The sequence below is a fragment of the Melozone crissalis genome, unplaced genomic scaffold (assembly GCF_028551555.1).
Source record: "Melozone crissalis strain CALT ecotype California unplaced genomic scaffold, PUWL_Pcris_2 ptg000061l_1, whole genome shotgun sequence".
In the NCBI taxonomy this organism is placed as follows: Eukaryota; Metazoa; Chordata; class Aves; order Passeriformes; family Passerellidae; genus Melozone; species Melozone crissalis.
The window spans coordinates 2,967,436-2,986,271 of NW_026535839.1; the positions used below are offsets into that span (position 1 = coordinate 2,967,436).

The 18,836-nt window shown below is 51.5% G+C and overlaps 1 protein-coding gene across 1 annotated transcript; it reads left to right on the forward strand.

Annotated features, from left to right (window-relative positions):
• Window positions 1-8,145: 8,145 nt before the first annotated feature.
• MSX2 (msh homeobox 2) lies at window positions 8,146-13,556 on the forward strand. The gene is made up of 2 exons (XM_054288046.1): window positions 8,146-8,512; window positions 11,865-13,556. The coding sequence occupies exons 1-2, from the start codon at window positions 8,146-8,148 to the stop codon at window positions 12,287-12,289; spliced, it is 792 nt and encodes a 263-aa protein (XP_054144021.1). The 3' UTR covers window positions 12,290-13,556.
• Window positions 13,557-18,836: the final 5,280 nt, after the last annotated feature.

Here is an 18,836-nt window from a genome sequence, read left to right on the forward strand (position 1 = left end):
AAGTAAATATATATATATTAAGTATATATACTTAATCTTCACCTATCTGAAACATTACCAAAATTCAAAACTTGGCTGAACCAACTAAGAATTTCTACTTGTGAATTATGGATTTACACACAGAAAAAAAGTGAATTATTCAAAGCCCTAATGGAAGAGCAGAAGGAACAAAGGGTGCTTTATCTCTCTGCCCCTGTCTGCACTGTGTTTTGCGGGTTTAGGTGGTACTGGTCATGCCCCAGTGGGTGCAGTGGGAATTTTGGATCGTGCAAAGGCTTTGTTGCCATATCAGAGCCCGGGCTGGTTAGGCCGGGTGTAATTGGAGTTAGGTCAGTGCGATTGGGCTCTGCTGGCCCTGCCCCAGCAGCGGTGGAGAAGCAGAGCCGCTGTTGGCACCGCACACCGGGGCTGACCCAACCTCCTGATTGCTTCAGCTGCAGATTTACTCTGTTAATGTAATTTTAAGATGATTTTCTTGGCTCTGGTTGCGCTGTAAGGAGCAGCAGCCGCCTCCCCAGCCCTGTCCTGCTCCCCCTGTGCAGAGCGGGCTCTGGAATCCGAACTCAGATCCCAGCCTTGCCCGGGCTCTGATCTGCTGTGGGCCAAATGAAAATTCATTCCTGGGAGCCTCCTGCACGCCGGAGCTCTGCTTGCTGTCCCAGCCCCTGTGTTGTGGCTGAGAACCATCTGGAGTAAATCAAATGAAATAAAACCTCTATTAACTGAACCTTAAATATCCCGAGCTCGCCGTTATCACGGTCAAGCACCCTGACATCGCAAAAAGCCGCTTTGCTCGGTACAAATCTCTGTCTCCCGCGTTTCCTCAGCGTTGTCACTGCTCCCGGGAAGGGACACTGAGATAATTCCATCTTGAATTATTCCGCAGCAAAATTGGGGATGTTGACCAAAGTTAAGCCACTAGCAGGATCGGGGTCCGGCTACAAACCAAACCTCAAATCCCAAAAGCATCACCGGGCATCGTGGTCTTGTTAGCAGCACTCTCGAAAAAACGAAGACAAGCAGTAAAAAAATTTTAAATTTATTTGTCTATAGAATAACCGAGATTTTTGCAGATGAGGAGCAGTGGGGAGCTACTGTCCCAGGAGAATTTCAGTGGAATGAATCCGGGTTGGGCAGTCATAGGAAAATGCGGATTTTTAATAAAAGCCAATCTTTTACATGGCACAAAATCCATTCTAACAGACCACAGAAAAACCTTCCCTGAAGTGCTTCTTCCCCAAAATCTCTGCAAGAAGCCACCTCAGAGTTGCAGACTTTTAATTTCTTTTTATATCTTAGAGTCTACAAATGAAGTTGCTTAAAATGCATTTTGTAAGTGTATAGGCAAAGGTAATTCTTATATTAGAATGAGGTTTATTTTCCAGGGGAAATTAAGGAAACAAGGCAGTGTTGGGTACTTCTAACCACCTTACATGTGCAGAAAGATGGAAAGTTTTATTAACAAGGATGGAGGAGTTGGAGACTCTTCTCCTCTCTGATTTCTGAGAGTCTGTGCCAAATAAATCTGTTTTTAAAGCCACATGGATTTAATTTCATCATTTTCTAAACGAGCATCTTTCCACCATCTGTTACATTCTAAAGTACGATTTATTCTGCTTGTTTTAGCTCTCTGTGCAAACACATTTATACACGCAAATAAAAATCGGTGCCCTGCTTAAAACGACCTGGAAGCCACGCAATGGCCAGAGGAATTAGGAGCATCCAAATAAATTCCCCACCCCTGCGGACCGTGGGGGTGACGCCGATGGCATCCACTCCTGGGCTAATATCAGCTCGAAATGCAACCAGAGGAATTGCGAACGCCCTGAAAGAGCCCTGAATGTAATTAAATAAAGGGGGGGGAAATATCCCTGTAACCTTGGAGGGCAGTCTGGAATCCGGGTGGAATGCGCTCCCCACTCACGCTCCACGCCGTGGGTGAGAGCGCAGCGATGGAAAAGCCGCGTTTGGGCTGAGGATTTTTCGCTGTCCGCGGATTCCTGCGGGGATCCCCGCGGCTTTGGCAGCCCTGAGCCCACGGCCAGCACGGCCGGACAGGGATGCGGGGGCAGCGCTGGGTGTCCCTGCCTGCAGCTCCGAGCATCGCATCCCGGCCAGAGCATCAGAGCTCAGCCGAGCCCCCCGACGGCTGCAGAGCCACTCCCCGCCTTCGTTCCGCCGCGTAAAAATCGCTAAACTCCTCAAAAACCCACTTCAACAAATTTTTTTCAGAAGAAAAAAATTACGAAAAATTAAATTTTCTTTGAAGAAATGGGATTCGAGAAGTAGAGAAATCAGCCGGCTGATCTCACCGAGTCTGGCACCCTCGCCATCAATTTGTACCAAGTCTGAGCCCGTAACTCAAAAGCTGTTTATTGATCGGTTTATTACAGCGCCCGGGATAATAAAAAAGGGATGGGAAATTACGGGAGACAAACGGCACTCGCGAAGCTGCGATCGTTCAGGGGCTCGGGATAGATTTGGAAATAAAAAACTGAATAGGAAAAAATAACTGACAGCAGAGAATTGTGATTGTGGAATTGCATCCAGCGTCGGACACATCTCCACACCGCGAATGCGCTGCATAAATAACAGGATTTTTATAGGAGCTGCCTTTGGGCAAAGGACAATTCCGTGTGTTTCGTGTATCCCTCATTCCCTCTGTATGTCCAAGACTGATGGAAGGCAGAGAGCGAAATACTGAAAAAACGAATATATCTGAAAATTGATAAATAAAAATAAAACGCGCCCGTGCAAATAAATCTCTCCATTTGTTTGTGCGGGAATGTGGGGACACTCTGGGGATAATCGGGTGCTCCAATCTAAGCCAGACCGGGACCTCTGAGTCTCACTCTGCACACACATTATTTCCCCGACTGAGATGAATCACGTTGGTTTATTCATCGCCCAGACAGGCAGGGAGGTGTGTGCGATTATTGGGAATCCCTGCAACAAGTTCGATGGAAATCGTTTGCAATCAGACGGACAGACAGAGTCGGGGGAGAGGAGAAAAAAAAAAACAACAAAAAAGTTTTAAGGACATGAGGACATGGATGGTATTTTTTTTCCTTTATCTGCCGCGTAAAAATAAATAAATAATTAAGTTAATTAATTAATTAATTAATTAAATGTCATCCTTGGCGTTCTCCCTCTCTGGCAGTCTCGGGGGTTTGTCCCTCTGCCCTCGGTGCGTGGGGGACGGGGCGGGACGGTGGCACCGGGACCAAACCCCAAAGTATTTTGCCCAAATCTTTTCCAGTGGTGGATTTGGAGGGTCCTGCAGGTGCCCGGGGGGGTCTCTCGGCTGGGCCCGATCCTGCCCTTTGAGGGGAGCGGTTTTTGGGGGGTCCTGGCCTCCAGGACACAGCGGGACCCTGCGGGGTCCGGGCTCGCAGTGCAGCCCCAAAATCCCGCATTTCTCATCAGCCAGGGACCGTGCATCACCTCCGAAATCCCCATCTCCGAGGGTCCTCTTGACCGCGAGTTCTCTGCGTGTAAATTTAACCTCTCTACCAGCGCTCTCCTCCCTCGAACCTTCCCCTTGTGTTTATTTAAAAAGTCATTACCTTGGGGGGGGGGGTGAAAAAAAAATTGTTTTCAATCCTTAAGGGCAAAACTGTTAATTGCTTTGAGCGGGGAGACATCTGATCTCTCGCAGCTATCCCCTGCCTCTTGCCAAGCAGAACAAATATCTGCTGCTAAATCAAATACCTGCGCAGAGAGGAGCGCAAACCCAGGGCGGGTGCGACGGGAGCATTGTGCAACCAAGGAGGGGATGGCACCGCAGCGGTCACTGGGACATGGCCGGGTGACACAGGGGACAATTACAACGCGTGGTTGCACTCGGTGGGCTCGGCTCCATCGCTCCCCGAGCCCCCAGGAGCCCCCGGCCCAGTGCGGGACGCGTCCCCCGAGGATGCTCGGGAAGGGTCCCGTCGGAGCTGGCAAGAGCTGGAAGCCAAAAGGGCTTCGGGAGGCAGAGGTGGATCCAGATGGAGGCGTCGGGATCCAGCCCTGATCCCTCGGAAGCTCTGATGTTCGGCTCGCTTTAATTCCTCTCTAGCGTCTGGAGATAAACGCGCATTACTGCGAATGCAACGCCTTGCTCTTGGCTCCGGGTCTCATCTGGGGCAAGGCGATGAAACCATAATCTCCCGGCCTCTGACGCATCAAACGTTCCCTCGGTGTACACCTCGTTTCGGGGCAAAACTTACACTTGGTGCACACTCTGATTCCATTTTCCTGCCTTTCTTTCTCCGCTCAAATCGGGAGCCTCATCTTCCTCCCCTGAAGGATGTCCACACTCCAGCTCCGCCTCGGGTCGTTAAAAAAACCAAACCCAAAACCCTTCCTGTCTCTAGAAAACGGATTATTAACCAAATCGATCATAAAAGGAGGGGAATTGCCCGTGAGGTTTTCCCTCCCGGAGAATGAACTCTGTCCCCGCCGCCCACGGGCGTTTTGTCCTCCCGAGGTGTTTGTGAGGGGCAGGGGCCGGTGCTGTGCGGGGATGGGGACACGGGACATCATTCGCGTAGTGATCCCAGTGAGTTCCCTCCTGATTTACACCCATGAGGGCAGGGAGGGGGTGTCGCACAGCCCCTTCCCCAGTCCAGCATCCCGGTTATCCCAGCCCAGTCCCGCGGCGGGGATGCTGGAATTGCTCAGCATCCATGGATCCCGGAGCGAGGATGCTGCGGCTCTGCCCGCCCGCCCGACACCTCCCTCCGCCTCCGGGCTGGGCAAAACGGGGCGGGGGTGGGCTGGGGGCAGCCTGGAGCCCGGGGGAGCACAGGGGGAGGCGGAGGGGGAGGCGGAGCTGCCCGGGACGGGCCCTCGCTGCCGCTGCCGCTGCTGCTGGAGCTGGAGCCGGTCAAACTGCGCAGCCACTTCCCCCAGGAGCTTCCCTTTCATCTCCCCGCTCCTGGCGCCTGCAGAACAGCCTCAGTTTGTCTGCAGCGTCTCTCTTCCCCCTGCGCTCCCTCCCTCCCCGCCCCGCTCCAGCTGAGAGCCCCGGGAGCCCCGAGCCCGCCCCGGCTCTCGGCGCTGATGCTGCGGGAGGGCGGGGGACAGGCACAGGGCCAGGGGGGCCGGGGGCTTGCTGGGCATCCCTGGGACCCGGCCGTGCCCCGTGAAAATGAGGGGCTGCCCCCAGAACCGGCCCGGTCCCGCTTGGGGTCCCAGCGGGGACACAAAAGGGGAGCCCGGAGCAGGGGAAAGCCCCCGGACCTCCGTGGTTTCCTCGGGATGGGAGAATTCCCTGCTAGGCTGAGGCTGGGGGGCAGCTCTGGGATCCTGGAGAGGGGGCAAAGCTTTAATTCCCTGAAATTTCTCTCTCCGAGCCCCGTCCCGGCGAGGTTTCCGTGCGGACACTCGGTACCGTGCGGGGCTTCAGCCCCTGGTGTTTCACTGACAGCAGGAGGATGAAGGAGGGGAGGGGTGAGAGAGAAGAGAAATCTCTAAATTCAGCCTTTAGACAGAAAATGCTCCAATTTCGCGATGGCCTGAGGCTGAAGAGAGAAAACACATGAACAACCCCTGCCATGCTTTGCTGTCCCAGGCGCCCCTGTGGCACCCAAAATTCATCCGGACCAGGCTGGATGAGCCAACCTGTGCTCACAGCACCGACAGCTCCGTGTCCCTTGCTCCCTTTCCCTCCGGCCTCCCGAGGGATGGCAGCGCATGGAGCCTCTCCAAGCCCACCGGGGCCACATCCTGGGGACAGAACCCGCACCAAGGGACGTGCCCGGTGTCACCATGACCCCGAGGAGCTGCGGCTCCCCAGGCGCCCTTCCAGCGGGCATCGCCCGCGGGGCGGGGTGCGATTATCGGCGGCGTTTCCAGCAGCCCCACAATGGCTTTCCACGGGCGCTGCATTGTCCCCGGCACGCCGGCATTGTTCCTGCGTGCCCATCAATTCTCATTTACTTGTCACGGTGCAGGAAGCATGGAGAAGGGAAAGGAAGGGAAAGGAGGGGGGAGAAGAGGGACAAACTCAACCCCGCTGCAGCAGCTGAGCTTTGCAAGGCCGGGGCTGCTGCCTGTGAGTGTTTCCCAGCAAAGAGATGGATTTTGTGGGGAGGGAGAAGTGGCAAACTGGGGGGAGCGAGAGCTGGGGAGGCAGAGTTTGTGGCATTATTTTCATCCTCGGATGAGGATGAAAATTTTTTTCAGCCTCCTCCGAATCGGGGCTCTGCCTGCTGAAATGTTGCAGCCAGGCCGTCTGGAGTGATGCAGAAGAAAGCATCGCTTCTCCTGGCAGATCTTTAATCCTTAACCCATCGAGGTGTGCAGTAACACGGGCAGCAATCAGTGATGGGTGTGCAAACCCTGCTATTAATTAGCGCCAGGACTGATGAGTGGGGTTTTGTAACTCGGCTCCTCGCACTCGTCCTCCCACGCTCCTTCCCACACGGCGATCCCGTGCCCCGCTCCCAATTTGCTCTCCCTGGCACCGGGCGCGATCTTATCGGGGCTGGGGCCGCTCGGTGCTCGGTGCTGAGCAGTAGGGAGGGATGAGCAGGGCCCTGAGGGGTCGGGAGCACCCCTGGGCCCTGAAAAAGAGAGGTTTGTTTAATATATGTACAGAAAATAATAGGGATAAGTCGTTCTGCATCCCTTGAGTCCCCTTGGCTTTGGGACGGAGCAGTGCCCGCAGCACAGGGCGCTCCCTGCACCCCATCCTCGAGCTGAGAACTCGCGATTTGCAGGGTTGGGGACTTCCAAGGCTTCTCCATGAGCTGGCAGGGAAATCAGGAGTCCAAATCGAGCAAAAGATGAGCTGGTTAAACCCTCTGTGTTTAATAGAAGGGATATATCCGAACGTTCGTGGTCAGAGCCCTGCATAACCGAGCAGCTTCGAGCTGCCCCTGAATTCGGGGTTTGGGGACAGAAGTTGTGCCTGTCCCATTCTCAGTGGTTTTAGTGACTCTAGAAACGGCCCTCACTTATAAATTGTGACACCAAAACAGCTCCCAAACCCTGCGCACCCCGGACGTTGAAAAACAAAAGAAAACAAAACCAACAAAAACAAACTAACTAAACACCTGAGAAAGTTGCGGGCGCAGCATGAAATAACGCCCGGCGCAATATTAAAATAATTATGAAAAGAACAATATGTATTCGCTTTTATCCGCGCTGTAATTATAAAAGCTTTTTAAAGGACACTCTTTATTCATACCACTGGTAGGAAGTCAAAAAGTGAGAGAATCGCTTTCATAGTGCTGGTTTGATATGACTTTTAATTAAGGGCTGCGTGCCCCTAATTTATTAAAGCTCATCTTTTCATCACGTGTATAATTGACGCTGAAGAAAAAAAAATAATAATAATAATTACAGATCTAACCTCTGCAGAGTGGTTTTGCCCGACATGGGTCCTGCTGCCGTGGAAACGCAAACAAGAAAAAAAATAAATTGGATTTAAAAAACGGCGGCGCGCGTTTCTCCGGGGGTCTGCTTCATCCCGAATCCCGAATCCCGCATCCCGAATCCCCCATCCCGAATCCCGAATCACACATCCCGAATCCCGAATCACACATCCCGAATCCTACATGAATCCCGAATCCCGCATCCCCAGACCCCGCTCCTCCGGGAAAGGGACTCGTTTTTGGGGAGATGGAGGGAAGGGGGGGACAGACCCCGCTCCGGGAGGGTCGGGGATGAGCCGGGATGAGCCCGGGGAGCCCCGGGATGAGCCGAGCCGGCGGCGAGGGGCGGGGAGGGGGGGGGGCAGAGCCGCGTTCCTCTGAAGTTCCCTCTTCGCCTCATCACCAGCCTTAATTATTTTTATTTTTTTTCCCCTGGCTTTGCTGTGATTACAGCCCTGCACGGCTCCTCGGCGGGCCGCCCGTGTCATTAACCCCGTGTCATTAATTGGGACCGGGAGAAGGGGGGGGGGGGGGGGGGGGGGGGGCGGCCCGGGAACTCCCCGCGAGCGGCGCCGGCTGGGCCCGCCCCCTTCGCCGCGCTCAGCCAATAGGAGCCGGCCGTGCGCTACGTCACTGGGCACGGCGGGCGCTGATTGGACGGCGGGGCGGCTCCCCCGCTCGGGCAAGGAGGACAGCGGCGGGGAGCCCCAGAGGGGGAAAAGGGGGGCGGCCGGGCCCGCTCGCCGCACTCCGGGCAGCGCCAGCTCCGCGCACCGCCATGGCTTCCCCGCACAAGGCCAAGGACGTCTTCTCCTCGGACGAGGAGGGCGCGGCGGCCGGCGCCGAGGAGCACCACAAAGTGAAGGTGTCGAGCCTGCCGTTCAGCGTGGAAGCGCTCATGTCCGACAAGAAGCCGCCGCCGCCCCCCAAGGAGCCGCCGCTGCCCGCGGCCGGCGGCAGCGCGGACGGGGCGGCCGTGGGCACCTCCAGGAACCTGCTGCTGGCGGGCCACGGCTCCCGCGACGCGCACAGCCCTCCCGGGGCGCTTACAAAACCCTTCGACACCGCCTCGGTGAAGTCGGAGAACTCGGAGGACGGCTCGTCCTGGATCCCTCCGGAGGCCGGCAGATATTCCCCGCCGCCAAGTGAGTGCTCCGGGGCCGGGCGGGATGCGCGGCACGTAGATCCTGTATTTTATATCCTATATCCCATCCAAGGGCTCCAGGCCCGGCTGGATGGGGCCCTGAGCAAGCCTGTCTAGGGGAAGGTGTCTCTGCCGATGGAAGGAGGTGATTTTAAGGTCCTTTCCAACCTAAAATATTCTGCTTTTCAGCTATACTTTTATAGGTATTCATACGTGTGTCATATTCCCATTTGTTCCATATTTATTATTAAATATTGATACTATTATGTATGTATAGAGTTAAAAGTTTCTATACATCACTACACGGATGTATATGAACACAGACCGCTTCCAAAGCCTTAAAAAGATCAGAAATCACCAGGGACCAGCTCCTGTCCCGACTCGCGGCCCCCTGGCAGCCACTTCGCCCATTTATCTTATCCCGTTGCGACAGCGCTGCGATTTCTCCCTGCGCCTTTCTCCCGTCCGCGGTGCGCTGCGATCTCTGAAATTCGGCAATTGTCCCTTCCAGCCTTGGGCTGTCCCTCCATCCCTGGCTCCGGAGCGTGTCCAAGCCCCCCGAACTGTTCGCGACCCCTTTGTCCCCCACCCCGGTCCCTCCCGATGCCGTCCCCGCCTCAGGGACGCGCGGTGCGGAGGTGACAAATCACAGCCGAAACCCCCCTGGCAGCCCGAGCCGCCTTTCGCTTTCGGAGCCATCCCTTATAAAATAAACAGGGGGGGGGGAATATCGCTTTTTAGGAATGAAAAGCCCCCAGACATCCTTCAGAGAAAGGGAGGGAGCATCCCGGCCGTGCCGCACACCTGTACAGGGTTTATCCGCTCTGCTCCGCGCATCCCAAACTTTCCTGCTGGAAAAACTTTCCTGCTTTATTTAACTTAGAGACTCTGCAGGCGTGAACTGTCTTGCGGAATTTACTCCTCAGTCTAATACTGCGAGAGGAAAGTTTCTTGTTGTTATAGCTTTCCTTATTATTTTTTTTTTAACAATAATTTCGATTTGGCTTTCATACACTTCCTTTCTTTTATGATAAACCCGAATTAATTTGATTTCTATCGTGCTGGGAGAGAGCAGGAGGAAGGCATTCCCTGTGTAGCTCCGGTTTTTAATTTTCATGTACCCTCAAATGTGCTGGCAAAAACTTGGAAAAAACTGTGTGCCCCTACTTGGACCCCTTCTCTAAATCTGCCCAAAACCCCAGACTTAGACACGGCCTAATAATCTCTCTATATATATTTTTTCCCCTTCGAAATTCCTCCTCTTTCTCTTTGAAAATTGTTTGTTCTCGGGATCGGCAAGAGAATTTTGTGTAGGATTGGGTAGCTGGGAGTTCCCGTGACTTCAGAGGGATTTGGGGAGAAAACCGAGGATCAGGGAGGGGAAGGTCCTTCGGCCTCGACCCTTTTCCTCATTTCCCAAAACCCCCTGTCCATGGAGAGTTCTGACATTAAAAACAGCCCTCGATTTATTATTATTAATATTAATATTACTGGTGGGATGGGCTGGGCGAAAAGCTGGAAAAGTTCGAGTTTTGAGGAACACGGAGAGGGAACCCTCTCCAAACTATGGGTTCTTTTGTCCGATATTGGCCAGAAAAAGGAGGATAAAGAGAAAAAAAAACAGCGAAACAAATCAGTGAGGGGAAACAAATCAGTTTGGGGACTGGCACGGGGTAAACGCAATTCCCGGACCCTGCTGTTCCCAGAGCCCGGCAACCCCTTGGGCTGTATCCGGGAGGGAATATTCCCCGGGATTTCATGGAATATTCCTCGGGATTTCATGGAATATTTCCCCGGATTTCATGGAATATTCCCCGGGATTTCAAGGAATATTCCCCGGGATTTCATGGAATATTTCCCCGGATTTCATGCAATATTCCCGGGATTTCATGGAAAAGCACATTTCTGTTCTGTGCACAGCCTGAGCCGGGTCAGGCTCAGCCCAGGGCTGGGGAAGGCGCTGGGACAGGGAGCCACGGGCACCCCAAACCCTGTCCCAGTCCTAGGAGAGCTTCACTTCGGGAAGAGAAAGGAATTGGGTTTAAAACCAGCGTGGAACAACGCGGGGAGAGGCAGGGAGTCAGGGTCGCTGTAGTTTTATTTAATGCAATTTTAGAAGTGAATCAGCTGTCACGGTGAGCACCTGGATTATTAAAATGCCCTGGTAGGATCACAGGCCGGTATTTGAAAAGTTGTTTCCTAGAAGAGCTGCTTTTTTTTTGTTTTCAGTATTTCAGTATTTTGCATTCTAGAGAAAGAGCAATAAGAGAAGTTTAACTTTTTCTGCTGTGTTTTCTCTCCCCCCCCCCCCCCTTTCTGAACTTTAGAACAATTCCCTCGTGGGATTTTTTAAATTGCATGATATGTGCTTAAACATCTTCTTAGTCTGGTTTATTTTAAAAAATAAAAGAGAAAAGCGAAATGAGTACAGAAAACCCAAAGTGCAGATACTGATAAGTGCTTGAAGAAGACACCACCACAATGTGAACCAAATTCAGCAATTTGGGCGTCACTGCTGTGTCCAACCAGGGTGACTTGTCCTGTGCCCCAGAGTGAGCAAATCACAGCCAAATTACCGAGCTTTTGAAGTCAGCCGCCTGCTTTTTAGTTAGTCTTTAGATTGCAAAATTATTAGTGAAGTGCTAAATTCATCTAAAGGCAAGTCAGCTCCCTGCCATCCCGGGAATATTGCCTAACCTGGCTGGGGTTTAAGGCAGGCACAATAGGTGGTGGATTTTCTGGCTTTTATTTGCTACAAAATGCTGAAGTTTTGTCTGGGTTTTGGTTTATTTTTCAATTGGCAGATGTTATAAAAGCTGCATGTTGAATTAAAAGAGCGCTGCTTTCTTTTTTGAGCTTGTGGGGTTTTGTACTGGTTGATAATGAGAAAATACCTACTGAAAATCAAAATTAATAAGCAGAGGAAAAACTTGATTTAAAAGAAAATAATAGCAAGAAAAAATGTCCAGTTAGCAAAACCACAAAAACTGTCAGACCTTCTTCAGCTGTCACTTGTTGTGCTTGGTGGGGAAACCCTGAGCAGGGCTGAGCTCTCCTTTTGCCGCACTGTCCCTTTTGGGAATCTCCTGCTTTTTGGTGTTTGTGCTTTCCTGGAGCTGTGCAGCAGCCCAGGCTGTTGGTTTGGTGCTCTAGACCCCTGTGAAGTGACCTGTGAGTTCCCTGTGCCCTTTGAAATCCCTGAGCCAAAATTTCCTTTCCATCAGCCAAAGCGCTGTGAATTCGGAGAAGATTTCCAGATCCCCTTTGGCAAAGGATGCCGTGTTTGGAGGGGACGCCCAGCAGAGCCCCGGGGTGTCCCTGCTGCTGTGCTAACCCCTGTCCCTTCCTTGCAGGGCACCTGAGCCCCACTGCCTGCACCCTGAGGAAGCACAAGACCAACAGGAAGCCCCGCACGCCGTTCACCACCTCGCAGCTGCTGGCTCTGGAGCGCAAGTTCCGCCAGAAGCAGTACCTGTCCATCGCCGAGAGGGCCGAGTTCTCCAGCTCCCTCAACCTCACAGAGACCCAGGTCAAAATCTGGTTCCAGAACCGGAGGGCCAAGGCCAAGAGACTGCAGGAGGCCGAGCTGGAGAAGCTCAAAATGGCAGCCAAGCCCATGTTGCCCTCGGGGTTCAGCCTCCCTTTCCCCATCAACTCCCCCATCCAGGCTGCCTCGCTGTACGGCACATCCTACCCTTTTCACAGACCTGTGCTCCCCATCCCGCCCGTTGGACTCTACGCCACTCCCGTTGGATACAGCATGTACCACTTATCCTAAGAAGATCCGACAGACAAAGCCTCAGACAGACAGACAGACAGACTTCCTGGTGGATCCTGTCCAGCCCTGAGAAGGCAGAACCCCAACCAGTACTGGCCATTCCTTCTGCACGCTTCTATCTGGCATCCTGAGTTGTTCTGGGAGTTTGCTACGGGTTGGGCGTCTCCTGAGAGTGCTCTGAGCACTGAGTCTGATCCTCAAAGCAAAAAAAAAAAAACCAAAAAAAGCATAAAAATCAACAAAAAAAAATTATTTGTGAGTAAATGTAGGGGTTTTATCCAGTGCAAGTAAAACTAGGTTAAAAAAAGAGTGGGTGAAAAAGTGAATTTATTATACAGAGGCAGAAATTCCCTGACGCCTTCCCGGCGGGGCCCAATGGGTTTAAAATGAGAGGGGTGAGTGCCCTTGAGCCATGCTCTAAGTTACCATCCCCTCACCTGGGGGCAGGGGGGAGGGAAATAAAAAGGTCTAATCGAAGTTTTGTTGTTTGGTTTGTTCTTTTGAAGACAGCAGAGCCCGTAGCTAGAGACGTGTAAATAGAAACTAGAGTCGTGTAGAGTCTCAGTGGAGTTCAGAGCCAGCAAATTCCTGCATTTCTGGGGGGAGGGAAAAGTTTTGCATCCCGAACCTCGGCGAGATGAGCAGCAGGGCCCCTAAATGTAGAGCCCAGCTTTGCCCAGCGTGGCTCCTGTGATGCCTTTCTGTGTATAAATAGCTTCAGCCTTTGTAAAGCGCTGGCAGGGGAGGTGAAGAGCGAGGGAGGGCTCTTAGGCAGCCTGGTTTTTATCTCTTCCTATTGGCATGCTTAGAAACTTTTGGCTGCAGCCAGGTAATCTTGGCTCTGCAGTGCTCTCGGAAAAGCTGGAGAGAGGGGAGAAGGACGTGGGTTGTTCCCAGAAAGGATTGTTGAATCGTTCTGGGGGATGTTATGGGGTGTTTATGATTTGTGTTTGCCACAGCCTATGTTAAAGAGAAGAACCCCGTGAGTTTTCTTCCATTCTGAGGATGCCAATAGAAGTGACTCGTGCTTTAAGCCCTTCCAAAGAGAGATCCGGGTGTCACAATGAGCCCCACGAGCAGGACAGAGAGGTGATAGAGACTGTGTGACCTGCCTGTCCCCGTGGTGGGAGCAGCTTCCCCAGGCTTCTCCTTGTAACTCTTGTATTATTTGTATTACTCTTGCTAAACTTTATGAGGAAGTTACTCCCAAGGCTGTGGAGCACTGAAGTCAGAGCTTCTCCTGGATTTATTTTCTTAGCATGCTGTTGTGGAGGAAAGAAATGAAACAAAAAAAAAATTTAAAAAAAAAGGAAAAGAAAAATCAGAAAAAAATGGAAAGGGGAAAAAAAAAAAAAAGGCCACGAGGTTTTGCTGGTTTTGGTTTGTTTTGACCCAGGCATTGATGCTGCCTGGGACCCACTATAGATGAACTTCCTCTCTCCCTTCCCCTCACCCCCGATCTCCCATTATAGGAGAATCCCTTTGAAAGGGATGCCTTGTACAATTTTATATATTTTATTGAAGATTTATTATTTCTTATCTCTTATTTCGAATTAAATTAAAAAAGAAAAAACATGTTTAATCGCGTGTGGGTCTGTTAGTGCTTGGAGTCCTTTGAAAGGTGCCTCCTCTCCGTGTGTGTTTTGCACCGCTGGGTCAAGTTCAAAGGAATGTTTGGGTTGCCTTTATGATTATTTCCCCTTTCTCAATCTGATTTAAAGCCAAATTTGCAGCGCATGAAGGTGAATTGCAAGTCAACATTTCGGAGTCAAAAGCCAAAGCTTTTATGAGGTTTCCTTGTTTTTAACGACCTTTTTTAGGCGCCTCTGTTCTTTACAGCGCCGTGGTTCCATCACTCTCGGCTCGTGTGCCTTTCCCTGTCCTTGGAGCTCTCCCCTGGACTCTGTGCCTTAGGGGGAGATGGGTCTCGACTCCTGAAGGATTTTGGGGGGAATTTGGGACAGGCAAAGCCTGGCGGGGCCCTGCAGTGCTCCAGCTGCATTGCAGGGCACCGGGGTGCTGTGCTGTCCCACGGTTTGGGGCCAGGCTGGGACAGCAGGTGCTGGACCCCCTCCCCGGGCTCGGATCAGGGGAGTCGAGGGGACCCGAATGCCACGGCATGGAAATGTCACAGGTGGGCTGCTGGGGTTAGGAGGGGACCCGGGGACAAACCAGGTGTGTTTGCCCCTGACCAGATGACTTTGCCCGCTGCCCAAGTGTGCTCCTTCTAACTAGGCGTGTTTGCCCCCTGCCCAGGTGTTTTTGTCCCCTAACCAGATGTGTTTCCTCCTGCCCAGGTGTCTTTTTCCCCTAACCAGAGGTTTTTATCCCCTGCCCAGGTATTTTTACCCCCTAACCAGGTGTATTTCTCCCTAACCAGGCGGTTTTGCCCCTCTGGGTGTCCCCCGGGTGCGCTCTCCCCTCTCCTGCAGGCACAGCGCTCCGGGCAGCGCCGCTGGAGCTCCGGGAATTCTCCCGTCCCGTCCCGGCTCCTCAGCATCCCCGGATCGGGAGGGAAGGGCCGGGGAACGGGGCACTGCCCAGGCGGGCTGTGGGGAGGGGATGCAGCGCTCGCCCTGCTCATCCTCTCCCCACTCCCAGAAAACCCTTGAGGACCCCCCAGCTTTATAAATACAGGGAAAAGCTGCGGGAGAGCCCAGTCTCCAATTAGGCTCTTCAAATTCGAATTTACCGCTGCATAAAAACGGGGGAAAACCCGCTTCTTTCCCCGATTCCCTTTTCCCGAAGCATCACCCCCCAAATCCCGGGCAAGGCGAGGTCCCCCCGGCCCTGCCCTTTCCCGGCCGCCCGTCCCGAGTGCTGGGCTATAAATAAACCAGCGGTGTTTCTGAACCTTCGGTATAAATCAGCTGTGTCAGGGATTACAGCTAAATCTTTTTGCTGGAAATTCTTTGAGCGCGGGAGCTTTGCGTGTGTTATCCCAGATCCCTAAATGGATACAGATTTATTGCGGCACACAGGGGTGTTGAAGGAAAAGCTTCCAAAAATCTCGGTTACAACCTCGGCTCTGGGAAAGGCGGGAGGGATCCGTGACACCTTCTCGGAGCCTGCGGATGGCATGACAATTCACCCCTGCGCCCATTATTAACTTGTTCCAATTAAAGCCTTCAGAAAGGCCGAGTTAATTGAGTATTATATTTTATTAGGAGGGAGGTGTCAAGCTTTACTCATGAGACTTCATCATCGTCCTAATGGGAGCTGCCCCGCAGGCAGATCTGTAACTGAATAAATTACAGCGAGGCAGGGAAATCAGAATGCTATCATTAAAAGCGATGCACTTACTGAAATTCCTCCCCCACTTTCGCAAGACGCTGGGGAGGTGTGGCTTTAATTAGTTATTTTAATGCAAAGTTAAATTGTTCCCAAAGTATTTTCTGACACAAAGCAGATGCGATGATTAGAAGTTGAGTGAGACTGAAAGGAGTTGGCACATGTTCCAGGTACATCTATATATTTTAAATTCCCAATAGAAAGTGAAAAATAATTAGAGCAATAAATAATAAACATTAAAAACAACGCGATAAATTATCCCGATCCTTAAAACCCGGACTTGCTGAGCGGCGGCTCAGGCCAGCCGGGCACACCTTCACTCGCCGGGGATGGATTTGTTGACATAAACATTTGGGATCGCGCTTTTCTGCCTCGCTCGGGCCAGGCGTTCATTGCCCAAAGCCACGGGCGCTCCGAGCCTGCATTTCACGTTGTCGCGTCGCCTTATCAAAGCCCGGAATTGCTGCGTTTTATGGCGAACGAGCCAAACCGGGCTGGCTGCAGCGGCGCGCCCGGGACAGCGGGGAATCCTCGGGGCTGCGGGCTGGGGGCTGCGGGCACACAGAGACCCCCGAGCCACGGGATGGGATGGGGGTGAGGATGGGGATGGGAATGAGGATGAGAATAGGAATGGGGATGGAGATGGGAATGAAGATGGGAATGGGAGTGGGCATGGGCATGGGGATGGGAATGGGGGTGATGATGAGGATGGGGATGGCGATGGGGGTGAGGAGGAGGGTGAGGATGATGATGGGGCCGGGGATGCTCCTGCCACCTGCCCCGCGGAGCCCACCCGGGGGGCTCAGGTCCCCTCCAGGCCGGGCAGAGCCGGGCAGCAGCATCAGGAACAGCCCCAGAGCACCAGCATCATCCCGGCTCCCAGCCCTGTCCCCATCCCTTGGTTCCATCGCCCCCGTGGTTCACACGCACCCCCAAATCTCTGCAGCGTGATTCTGCAGGGGCATTTTGCACATCCCCGCACTGCCCGTGCCTCTCACACGCGCTCCCCAATGTCCCCTGCGCGCACGCCCGGTGCTCTGCGGGATTTTGGGGTGAGCGCTGGACGCGCAGTGCAGGAGGAGGAGAGCCCGCGGCGGGGATGGATAAGGAAGAACGATCAGAAAGCGCCAAACTCTGGGGCCCTGCGCCTTCGGAAAGGGCTCCAAGGCACGCAAGGAGCCTGAGGGTCCGCGGAACAACCGCGGGGGATTCACTGTCACCCCTCGGGGCTGCTCCGGGAGACAAGCGAGCGTTTTGCTTTCTCTAAAGTATATTGCCCCTCTCTATTTTAGTTTAGTATCCCCAAACACTAATGAATGTCTTTATTTAAAAAAAAAAAATTGAAATCAGTAAAAGCACAAAAAAACCAACCAAAAAAAACCCCACAACAACCAAAACACTCCTCAAAGGAATAATCCCGGGCATTCCGGCAGTGTGACCGTGTTCCTCCCGTTCCTACGCCACGGAGACTCCAAAATGCCTTTTCCGGGGGTCACTTTCCGAAATTAACCTACTTTCGGCAGCGCCCACGTTCTTGGCGTAGGAAGCCTCTCTCGCAAAATAAAAACAAAGAGGTTACTCCAATATATTTTTTTTCTTTTCCCCTTTTCCATTCCAGAGCAGAGGGGGCATATTTTTCCAGTGAAAAGCATAAGGAGGGAGCTCAGGGAAACCGCTCAGCTCATCCCAGGAGGAGCCGCTCCACGGTTCACGCTCATTTTCGCTGCCGCGGGGAAAGGCAGAGGGGAAATTCGGGGTCTTTTGTTTATGTTGTTGTTGAGCTTTTTTATTTTGGTTGGTGTTTTGCTCCCCGAGCCCCTCGCTGAGCGTTTCCCACCGTAATCCACCAGGATTTCGGCGGGTGCTGCCCGCAGCTCCCAACCGGTTGCACGCAAGGAATAAAAATCTTTCCATCCATTATATTTCAGTCTTTTAACACCCGAGCAATTCTGTCCCTGCTGTTTTAGTGGAAAGACCGGTCTATAAAGCTGCAACTGCAGTATATTTTAAAATGCTACCATTTTTAAAGGGGGTTGGAATAATTCTGCTTTGCTTGGGAAGAAAAAGTCTCGGGCAATGTATGCGCGATTAAGGTTTTATAACACTGTTCAAGGAAATTAAAAACATTCTGTGATGTTCTTGCTGCAAAGGCAGGTCTCTCTTTTTTTTTTTTTTTTTTGGCAAAATGTTTTGTATATGTATTTCTTAGATTGCTGTGTTTTGAATAAGCAAGAATCTCGTAAAGAGAAAAAAAAACCCACGTTCCTTAAAAGTATGCGCTACCCGTTTTATTAAACTGATTATGCCAGCGTTCGACTCAAAAGTTTGTTTTAAGTAGGAATATTTTCCCAGACGTGTAATGGATTGCTTGAAAACAGAATTCTTTGCTTTTTAATGACCTGTAATGGCCAATTCATTTCGACTGCGCTTATCAAGGTGCTGTGTTAAATAACAAACCGGTTCTTGAAAACAAAAAAGTCATAATGAAAAATAAGCAGTCAGAATAATCTCCCATCTCCGAGCCAAAAAAATGCAATAAAATTAATTTAAGACTGTCAAAACATCAAAGCTGAGAAAAGGAGCTGCTAAAATAATGTCTCTTGATAAGGAAATAATAAAAACACACCAAAAAATGTCTACTCAATAAACTCCACTGGATTTGGGGGTCTGTGCTATATTTTATTTGGTGATGAAAGCACTTTGATGTCACTGTATTCCAAACAATTATTATTATAATTTTAAACAACCTGGTGTTTTCCATTACTAACGGCTTACGCTTTGAAGTTACACCTCATAATTTCTTAAATTAAATAAATCATTTTAAGTTTGCACTGGGAGCCTTTTAATAGCAGAGAAAGGAATATCATTATCTTATTGAGAGGCAATTGCAGTGGCTCCAGTTTGGCTGTAGCTGGGGGCAAAGTGGTGCACTATAACAGACATACTTTATTAGCCTCCCATAACTCTTGAAAGAACATTTTTATATTTTCTTTGATTCCCCCCCTCCCCCTCTTGTTTTAAAGCTGTCCCAACCTTTAATTACTGCCTAATATGAAAAGCATTATTTTTTAATGCTGTGTAATTTACCAGAGGCAATAGGCCAAGTTAACAATTGTTTATTAGGGTTGCTGTTTCACACAGGGCAAAGAATGCTGTTCCAAACCCAACTTTTCATGGGTGGTTGCACTAATTAATACAGTGTCTGAGGCTCCTAGGGGGTTTTTAATATTAAAGCCTATGGGGCGGAACGGTTTTT